At 34.8% G+C, this 11575-nt stretch overlaps 1 protein-coding gene across 1 annotated transcript in view; it reads right to left on the bottom strand.

Annotated features, from left to right (window-relative positions):
* Positions 1-11575, bottom strand: part of LOC127864895 (hepatocyte growth factor receptor-like) — a 30769-nt gene that overhangs the window by 16978 nt on the left and 2216 nt on the right. Inside the window, exons 4-6 of the mRNA XM_052404785.1 lie at positions 9500-9658; positions 6559-6676; positions 2555-2662 (exon numbers count right to left, since the gene is read on the bottom strand). Of these exons, the coding sequence (XP_052260745.1) occupies positions 2555-2662; positions 6559-6676; positions 9500-9658 (385 nt within the window). The remainder of the gene's footprint in view (positions 1-2554; positions 2663-6558; positions 6677-9499; positions 9659-11575) is intronic.

The following is an 11575-nucleotide window of genomic DNA, read 5'->3' as shown; positions in this document are numbered from 1 at the left end:
TTTTACAATGCAATCATGGCAATGCATGATTTGTCAGCAGATTGGTGTGAAACAATGCATACATATTAAGAGTAGTGTTTTTTTGGGGGCAAAGATATTTAGATATTTTCTGAGTCAATGAGAGTAATCGCAATTTCAGCTGTTAAGGTGTATACAAAAAACGAATTTTGAAAACGAATACATGCGAAAAAGTGTTGCTAACAAAGTAATATACATACTTAATAAACCGCTTAAATAAAATTCAATTTAGTCGCACGAACACAAAACTGTATTTAATCGCAACAAAATTGTTTATTTAACGTTTTTATTTTCAGTCTATCAAAATAATCACTATTTACTTAGGACTTATATTGTCACTTAAAAGCAAACCAATTAGGTCTACACTTTCAAAGAGTAACCAAAACACAAACGGAAAAGCTAAGATCAAATAAAAATAGTTAAATGCGCATCTACCAAATTCAAATTGCGTTTGATATGATCGCATGTGCATCTAGGTAATTCAGCTATTCCTGTTAATACGCATAACTGAAAAACGAAAATAATAGAAGTCAACCAGTAATTTCATACAGTGATAAGGACGCACTTACCTGCATTTAAAATCACATTAAGTCGAAACAAGGGACAAAATTGTCACAAAACCAGGTTTTCATTGTGAAAAAAAAATCTGATAAAGGGAGAAAACTCAAACTGAACTTTTGAAATGACCAAAAAAAATTAACCCCCTTTGTAAGTTTTTTTTTTTAATCTATTTTTAGTCGTGGCGACCTTGACATTGGAGATATTGACGTGATTCTTTCGTGGGACACACCGTCCCATGATGGTGAACAAATGTGCCAAATGATTTTAAAATCTCACAATGAATGACATAGTTATGGCCAGGACAAGCTCATTTATGGCCATTTTTGACCTTTGAACTCAAAGTGTGACCTTGACCTTGGAGATATCGACGTAATTATTTCGCGCGACACACCGTCCAATGATGGTGAACAAATGTGCCAAATGATTTTAAAATCTGACGATGAACGACATAGTTATGGCTCGGACAAGCTCATTTATGGCCATTTTTGACCTTTGAACTTAAAGTGTGACCTTGACCTTGGAGATATCGACGTAATTATTTCGCGCGACACACCCTCCAATGATGGTAAAAACAAATGTGCCAAATGATTTTAAAATCTGACAATGAACGACATAGTTATGGCCTGGACAAGCTTATTCCGCCAGCCCGCCAGCCAGCCAGCCAGCCCGCCAGCCAGCCAGCCCGCCAGCCAGCCAGCCCGCCAGCCAGCCAGCCCGCCCGCATTCGCCAATCTAATAACCAGTTTTTTCCTTCGGAAAACCTGGTTAAAAACGTTAATAACAATTTCAAAGTCACTTTATTACCACTGTTTTAATATTATTAATATTATTTTGTGGTTCTCTCATAGTTTGCTTACTTTATATATCCATATTGTTTCTTTTTTCAAATATTGATTTGAATGTAAACCTTGCCGCACAATATGTAATATCCAAATGTATTTTTTTTATATATTTTACAACACTTTTTTTTTATTTATCAGTCCCATTTATTGATTTGATCCGTCTTATATGGTTCATCTGCTTCCTTGATTTGTGACTTCTATTAAAGAACTGATCGCGCGTGCCCCTACGCGATAACAGACGAAGTGAATGTGGCTTTTACGAATAATAGCACAGTAACAAGAGCTTGTCACAGTAGTGCCCAATCCCCGCCGATATGTGTTTGCTTGTATGACAACATTTGTTTTAGAGAGTAGAATAATATTTGTAAAACATGGCACCTGTGTCATCTATTTATATTTCAATGATCAATTAGTTATATAGTGTTGGAATTATGCTGAAGAGAATAAAATATATGGAAATAAAAGAAAGGGTGGTAATTAAAAAAGAAGACTATAAACAGTTACTGTTCTTGATCACTTAAACTCATCTATTCATTTTACAGTGAATACTTCAGTGTTCAAATTAAAATATTATTGTAAAATTAGATACAGGGAGATATTAAAAATTGAAAAGCTAACATATTAACTATGAACTTAAATATAATTTAAAATTATAAATAAATAAAATATAAATTAAAAATAAAAAAATAAAAAATAAAGGGAGATAATTATTAAACTACGGCCGAAACAGTTGCCATCTGTTTATATTCTAAGTTTAAAGTAAATCCATTGAATAGATTTGGAGTTATGCTCTGGACAAAGTTTCCGACGGATGGACAGACGGACGCACAGACGGATGGAGACTATTACTATATCCCCTCCGAAAAAATATTCGGCAGGGATAAAAAATATTGGGCTGACCTCATGAATAAAAGAAAAAAATATCTTAAACAAATGCTCGAAAGAGTTTTAAAACTAGTGACAATAACTGAAAAAGATGGTTATTCTTATAATTAAACATTTTAAAAATATCTGCCTTTTCCCTAACAATTATTATTTATTTCCCCAATATTCTACACAAGAAGGTATTTAAATAATCACATATCATTACAAAATCATCAAAAAATGATAGATGAAACTCAGACATGACATACCTTGACGTGCGACACTTTTAATTTCCATCTCCAGTTTGTTTAGATCACCCTCAAGCTCTCTTGCCTTAGATCTCGTCTTTCGATACTTTAGACAGATCAACACGAATGCTGCAAAAAAGTGAAACACATTATCAAGATGGTGTCTTAAGATGATGACTAAACATGGAAAATTGTTAAATTATGCCATAGAAAATAAATGACTAGATTCTCATCCAACTTTTGGGGAAAATAGGGGCGGGTGGATGGGTTTTATTGTATATACATTTTTTCATTTTATGTGTCGGACATATTAGTAATGAAATGTTCACCAATTTGTTGGTTTATATGCATAACGCCTATATGTATGTATGTATGTATGTACAATTATATAGACTGAAAGAAATACATTATCAAAGATTGACTATTGTGTTGTATTTTACCCTTTTAATATCATGTTAAACATATTATGACATTCAATAAAACATTGTCATTTGACTAGACAAAACATTGACTAGACAAAGTATTTAAGACAATACAAATCTGTAACAGAACCATATACATTATTTTTCAGTATGACTAGATATCATTGATTAAAACATGGTATGCATTCAATAGACAGCATTTACTATTTCAAGTTCAGTTTGTATTAATTGGATGAAGATGTTGAGAATTAAGATGATACACATTTAATAAGGGAAGTTTCAGGGGTGTCTCCAATACTTAAGTCAATAAAATTTCATAGGCAGCCGACAGTTTGTCTAACTGTGACATCGGGTGACACCTGTGTCCATTCTAATTTATTTCGGCCGACAAAGGCACACACGATTTTAGGGTGGTCAACTTTCAATGGGGCTTGATCATATGAACCACACATGAACTCATCGTACAGGGTCTGCAAGAGTTAAAGTTTCTGCACATTTTGACAACCCGTACAAATATTTTACGGTTGTAACGCCGTTTCTACACCTTAAAATAAGAAACATTTTGTTGTTGTTTTCGCTCGATCACTGAAATTTTAGACGACGCTCGTGCGCTGTTAAAAATCGATAAGCGTTTCAGAGACATTGAGTTGCCGATTCGCACTTCGCTATTTTCGTACTCATTCAGCCGGTTCGTCATTAGTATTTTGCGGCCCAAATTTTTAGGGATTTTTTCAAAATAAAAAACTTTCGGGCGGTACGATTTTCGATGGGCGGGCGGGGATGATAATCTAGGAATTTATTTTCTATGGACTTACATAATTCTAATATGGACACAATGACCACAGCTTTGTTCAAGGCCACACAACTATAGTGCATAACTGTGCATGCAAATTGTTTCTTGCGCTTTGACAATTCATGTTGATGATAGTCTTAAAGTTTCAAATTAATCTTTTAAAAAATGTAGCAGTTGTTTGAAATTGTAACATCGTCTGCAGACAAACTGATGGGGTGGCTGCCAACTGCCTCAATGTGAAGGGCTATTAGACCTTAAGGACTTAACAGTAGGACAAAGAAAACAGCTACTTCAATTCCCTACAATGATTTTGTTGAAGTGGAATTTTCCCTTTTTTTGTTTACAGCATATAAGTCATATCATGGCAGTCATTTCATCAACTGACACTTCAGTAGTAAACTTTAACTAAGCACAAATTATTGTTAGTAACTGGCAACTGACATTAAATGATTAAAAAAAACAAGTGTCTTTATTTCCCCTGTAAAATTTGCATTGCCTTTAAAATTATAAAAAAACATTTTGAATGCAGAGTTTTATGTGAGTTATTTCTTTCTTAATTTTAGGTACCATGTCGACACATTATTTCTATATTGAAATTATTGTGAACTGTCTTTCTTATGTTTATATTTGAAAATGTTTAGTACATTTAAACTCTTCTTTATGATAACTAGGTCACTTGGAAAATAATTGCAATGGTGAGCAATATGTTCTTCTGACCTGCCTGCATTCTTTAACAAATGATGAACTAAATGTTTTTCATACTTGTATGCAGTTTTGTTCGGGAGCCTTGCATATATGATAAGATCTGTTTATTAAGTATCATGTTACATCCAAAATTCTCAACCCCATCAAGGTTATGCCAATTCAGAAGTGGCAAACGTGAATGCTATTGCATATATAGCTTGAGGTTTTAATATTTGCGGGTCGCTCTGGTGTTATGGATATGGTGACCGCCTAGCGACCGGGGGTCATGTGTTTGATCCCCACTGTGAGAGCTTTCTTTAGGTCTCCCAAAAAGACACCAAGTACTGGTGTTTTGTCCAAGAAACGCACTCGACAGCGTTTCAATAAACATAAGGCTTTTGATGCAATCATGCTAAAATAAACTAAATATTTGCGGTGAAACTCTTATATTTTACATTCAAGATAACATAATAGATATGTTCTATGTCTAAAGTCTGAACTTTCCATCGTCTGTTGTTTGTTTTGTTTTTCAATTGTTAAACAAGAGTGCCAAACTGTCACAAGATACGCTCGTTTGAAGGTTTTGGACAACTTTTTAAGCGACCCTGTGACCTATTATTTGACTAGGCATGACCCATATTTAAAATTGACTTAGATATCAGCTAGACGCAACTGCTGACCAAATTTGGTGAAGATCGGATAAAAACTACTTCAATTAGAGAGCGGACACCATGCTAAATGCTTGAAATGAACTAAGTAACCTAGTTTTTGACCCGGCATGAACCATATTTGAACTTAACCTAGATATCATTTCGATACAAATTCTGACCAAATTTGGTAAAGATCGGATGAAAACTGCTTCAATTAGAATGCGGACACCATGCTTAATCCTTGAAATGCACTAAGTGACCCGTGACCTAGTTTTTGACCCAGCATGACCCATATTCAAACTTGACCTACACATCATCTAGATCCAACTTCTGACCAAATTTGGTGAAGATCAGAAGTAAACTACTTCAATTAGCGAGCGGACACCATTCTCAATGTTTAAAACACCCCATTAGTGACCCCGTGACCAAGTTTTTGACCCGGCATGAACCATATTCCAACTTGACCTAAATATCATCTAGATACACTTCTGACCAAGTTTGGTGAAGATCAGAAGTAAACTACATGAATTAGAGAACGGACACCATGCTCAATGTTTGAAACGCACTAAGTGTTCCCGTGACATAGTTTTTGACCTGGCATGACCCATATTCGAACTTGACCTACACATCATCTTGATACCACTTCTGACCAAATTTGGTGAAGATAGGAAGTAAACTACTTCATTTAGAGAGCGAACACCATGCTCAATGTTTAAAAACACACTAAGGGACTCCATGACCTAGGTTTTGACCTGGCAAGGCCCATGATCGAACTTGACCTTCAGATCATCTAGATAAAACATCTGACCAAGTTTGGTGAAGATCGCATGAAATCTACTTGAATTATAGAGCCGACACCATGTTGAATGTTAAAAAACGCACTAAGAGACCCCGTGACCTAGTTTTTGACCCGGCATGACCCATATTCGAAGTTGACCTAGATATTGTCTAGATACAACTTCTGACCAAGTTTGGTGAAGATCGGATAAAAACTATTTGAATTAGAGAGCGGACACTACTGTGGATGCGGCCGCCGCCCGCCAAGGGTGAAACTATAATAAGTCCCGTTTTGAAAAACAGGCCTATAAAAATGGCATATGACACGACATCAGCAATTGTCTTCTTCTTTTTTTATATGGATGATAAAAACACTTGTATGCTCATATTCTTTTGGATACCACTTGTTACACATGAATAAGAATCATACATGCACAAAACAATTATTTTTCTTCATATTGTGTCATCGTATATGAGCCTATGCTCTGGGAAAACGGGACTTTATGCTTGTGCCTAAAGTGTCGTGACAAATTAGCCAGTGCAGTTTGCTTTTATGCATTTTTTTTTAAAGGAAGTCCCATACCAAGAATCCAGTATATGCGGAAAGTGTCGTCCCAGTCCACACAGACCAATATGGGAAAACACCTTAAGCACATGCATTAAGCCCGATTTTACCAGAGAAAATGTTCTGGTACTAACCAAGGACCCCCACAAACACTACAGTTCCTCCTACTGCCCCTACTATAATCACGAAATGATTGTCATCCTTCTGGTATTGCAGCTGACCCAACGTCTGGTTGATGTTGCCAATGAAGATCTAAATCAGACAAACAGGCAACTTGAATATGTGAGTTTACAAAAAACTCCTTTTTTTTAAAAATTTTTATTATTGCATAAACTCTATCTATAATGCCCTCTGGTGGGGTGCAGAAACTTGACAAAAGGAGGGCTTGAACGGAAGAAATCGTGCATTAACAAGGCGATTCACGTGCCGTTCAAGCCCTGTTATGTGTTTTTCATATCCATAATCTGGCCCACACGCAGTTACTTCCCTTCTCCAGCCTTCGACGACGGCGTTCGACGACTTTCCAAGCATAAATGGGGAACTGAATAAGCACCAGTTTCCTCATACATGCAGGGATAATGGCAATGACTATTTCAATCCACTTTTCAACTTATACCATCTGCAATTTCTTGACAACAGCTTTATTGTATTGGCAACGTCAATGAAGTTAAGGTTATTTACTCAATACTTTCAAAAGACTATGCTGTAAATTTAAGTGATTATGTACCTTAAACGATCCTTCTGTAAATTCCAAAATAATTCCTTATTTCTTAATTTGCGCGGCTGCATTTCAACTTTGCATTTATCCACTGCTTAATCACATTTTAGATCGTACACTGCCTTTCCGAAGGTAAAGCCTCGTCATTTCGGATGATGACCGAGTGAGGCATATGTAAAACACAACCTTGAACTGTATTGAAATAATCGAATTATTTTGTCGATGTCGAATGAACAAAACATTGTTTTCAATGATATTTTAATTTATTTTGGTATGTGTGATTTGTTTATGCAATAATAGCGAAAATACACATTTTCTTGGACATGATCATCTGCGGGCGCTCTCAAAATCCGTTCCTGCCCGAGTGCTGCGCACAGGAACGGAATTTGAGAGCGCCCGCAGATGATAATGCCCTCGAAAACGTGTATTATCCCTATAATGGTTTTAAAATGGTATTAAACCAGATAGCTAATATTTCTTTAAAATTAAAAAATCTAGTCCAAAGATAAATATATCTAATGGTTTAAACAATCTTTTCTGAGTCTAATTTGTTATTTATTCCTGACAGATAAGAAACATTAGCACTAGGTATATACACAAACTCTGAGTTGTTCTAAAAATTATAAGTCTATAGAGCTTGTTACAGTAGTGCCAAATCCCAGCCGAAATGTGTTTGCTTGTATGACAACATTTGTTTTAGAGAGTAGAATAATATTTGTAAAACATGGCAGCTGTGTCATCTATTTATATTTCAAGGAACAATTGGTTATAAAGTGTTGGAATTATGCTGTAGAGAATAAAATATATGCAAATGAAAGAAAGGCAGGTAATTAAAAAAGAAGACTATAAACAGTTACTGTTCTTGATCGGTGTATTTTTCATTAAACTCATCTATTCATTTTACAGTGAATACTTCAGTGTTCAAATTAAAATATGATTGTAAAATTAAATAAAGGGAGATACTTAAAATTGAAAAGCTAAAATTTTTACTATGAAATTAAATTAAATATAATTTAAAATTATAAATAAATAAAAAAAATAAATACAAACTAAAAAAATAAAAATAAATAAAGGGTGATAATTAAAAAACTACGTTCAAAAGAGTTATGGTTCATGTTCACTGCACTTCTCCTTTTCGTCATCTGTTTATATTTCTAGCTAACTTCAAGTAAATCTCTTCAGTAGATTAAGAGTTATGCTTCGGGCAAAACATTACTTTGAAATTAAATAAAGGGAGATAATTCAAAAAATAAGGTAGATATAGTTATGGTTCTTAGTCACTGCACTTTTTCTAGTTGCCATCTGTTTATATATCAAGTTTCAAGTAAATACCTTCAGTAGATTATTAGTTATGCTCACGTCAAAATTTTACTTTGAACACATATATAAGGAGAGATAATTCAAAAACTAAGGTAGATAGAGTTATGGTTCTTGTTCACTGCACTCCTCCTAATTGCCATCTGTTTATATTTTAAGTTTCAAGTAAATCCCTTCAGTAGATTAAGAGCTATGCTCCGGACAAAAATTTACTTTGAAATTACTAGTATATACAAGGGGAGATAATTCAAAAACTAAGGTAGAGAGAGTTATGGTTCTTGGTAACTGCACTTCTCCTAGTTGCCATCTGTTTATATTCTTAGTTTAAAGTAAATCCATTGAATAGATTTGGAGTTATGCTCTGGACAAAGTTTCGGACGGACAGACGGACAGGACCAATTACCATATCCCCTCCAAATTTTTTTTCGGCAAGGATAATAAATGAGTCTTATTATAGCTCAGCTTACCTACTCCAGCATTTCTTGGGTTATCTATCTTACCAGTACTCAGTGCACATGAACCAGTGAGAGCAACTGAACTGCGATATGTCTGGGGTAATGAGATTGGTTACAGTGACTGTTTTGGCTTCATATTTTACAGCCACTGCCTTTTGGATTGGGAAAAATAGCCGGAAAAAACATGCAATTGGGAAAATTGAAGCATTATAAATATGATTATAAATGACAGTATTCCAATTGTTTATGAGTGGATGTTAACATGCATTTTAAAATGTATGTTATAAAAAGTTACAGAATTTTAACCCTGTATAATAAACTCAATACATCAATTATTACTTTTATTGGAGAAGTTCTGCATCTTTTTGTGAAAATTTTGGTCAGATTTTTGGGGAAAATGTTTCTTTTTGCAAATGGAAAGCAGCCTGTAAATTTTGAGCAATTTTGAGCAAACAAATCATTGGGCAATGGAAACAATTTAAAACCAATCAAATGTGGCCAGATCCGATTTGAACCCTTGTTCCTCTAAATTTGAGTCCAGTGCTTAACGAACTAAGCTAGCTGGCATGTTTAAAAGAGACTTACATTTACTTCTGGATATTCTGCCCCCTGGATGCCTGGTTTAGGTTGGGTCCTAGGTGCGACACATTCCATGGAGTTCGGCTCTATTTGCACCACCCGACATTGCTCAATACCAATGGTTATGGTCACATCGGAATTTTTAAGAAAATTAAAATTGTCACCCTATAAATCACATTAAAATTCAAGTTATAATTATTTTAAATCATTTGCTAGTCGTTTCTTTTACATGTTTTATGTTTCAAAATTTATTTTCAGACTAAAAACAAACTGTTCTTGTAATTATAATGTTTTAAACAAGAGCACCGCCTTGCGGGTGCAGACCACTCATCTATTTTTCTTTTTGTGGTGTAGGGACATATCTCAATTTCAATCACAAAGGAGGGAGGGGTGGAGTGGAGAGGGGTGTATAGTGTGGGGGTGTGGTCATTTATTACATTATCTTCCAAAAATGCAAACAAAGCAAAAACAATATTTATTTATTTTTTTTGGGGGGGGGATACTTGGGTGGGATGGTTGGACAGTATTTCAAAAATAAAATAATAAAAATAAATATTTGTGTTTTATAACCATGTTTGAACAAAACAAGAGATGCGTTTGTCAGAAACACAATGCCCCCTATTGCGTTGCTTTGATTTTTTTTCTAAACTTGGACCTTGAAGGATGACCTTGACCTTGAACTTCCACCACTCAAAATGTGCAGCTTTATGAGAACGCCGCTTTGAAATATTTTGTTCGACCTTTGACCTTGAAGGATGACCTTGAATTTGAAGGATGACCTTGACCTTGAACTTCCATCACTCAAAATGTGCAGCTTCATGATAACTTCGCTTTGAAATTATTATTTTTTTACCTTTGACCTTGAAGGATGACGTTGACCTTGAAGAATAACCTTGACCTCGAACTTCCACCACTCAAAATGTGCAGCTTCATGAGAACGCCGCATTGATTTTGATTTTTTTCTTTACCTTTGACCTTGAAGGATGACCTTGACCTTGAAGGATGACATTAACCTTGAACTTCCACCACTCAAAATGTGCAGCTTCATGAGAACGATGCTTTGATTTTTTTATATTTTTTTTGAACTTGAAGGATGACCTTGAACTTCCACCACTCACAATGTGCAGCTTCATGATAACGCCGCTTTGATTTTTTAATATTTTTTTTTACCTTTGACCTTGAATGATGACCTTGACCTTGATGGATGACCATGACCTTCCACCACTTAAAATGTGCAGCTTCATGATAGGGCCATAATTCCATAAAAATGACAACCAGAGTTATGCAACTAGTCCTTTACTGTCCCCTTATGATAGTTTGCGAGTGTTCAAAGTATGAAAGCAATATCTATGATACCTTAGGGGTAAAGTGGACCAAAACACAAAACTTAACCAAATTTCCAAGTATAAAGGGCCCATAATTCCGTCAAAATGCCAGTCAGAGTTACATAACTTTGCCTGCACATTCCCCTTACGATAGTTAGTGTTGCAAGTATGAAAGTATGGGTCCTAGGTGCGGAACATTTCATAGAGTCCGGCTGCTTTATTTCCACCACTCTACATTGCTTTATACCAATGGTTATGGTCACATCAGAATTTCTAAGCTTTAAATTGTCACCCTATAAAACACATTGAAATTCAAATTATAGTTAATTAAAATCATTTGCTGGTTGTTTCTTTTACATGTTTTATGTTTCAAAATTCATGTTCTGAAAAAGAAACTGTTCTTGTTATTATAATGTTTTCAAAATTGCATGCAATGTTAAATGTATGTGTTGTTTAAGGTATTTGTAAACCTGTAAAAGAGCGTAACTGTTTTGCTGGATGAAGAAATCCAAAGTATTTATAAGCATTTTCTAGTTAGTCTCTTAAGCACTAGTGAATACAGCTCAATGTAATAAAATGATGATATGATTTGTACTTCACTTTAAGGACAGTTTGTCAATAGATTTTGTGAATTGTTGTGCATAAATGTTGTGTTTTTTAATGAGCTTCATTCTCAGTAAACTGGATTTTTGTTTAGAAAAGACTTCCTATAACACAACAAATTCCATAAATTTCAGGCTTGTCTAGGTCACCTCTT

The sequence above is a fragment of the Dreissena polymorpha genome, chromosome 1 (genome assembly GCF_020536995.1).
Source record: "Dreissena polymorpha isolate Duluth1 chromosome 1, UMN_Dpol_1.0, whole genome shotgun sequence".
NCBI classification, from domain to species: Eukaryota; Metazoa; Mollusca; class Bivalvia; order Myida; family Dreissenidae; genus Dreissena; species Dreissena polymorpha.
Note: the sequence above shows the minus strand (reverse complement) of the source record. Positions and strands in the feature narration are given on the sequence as shown.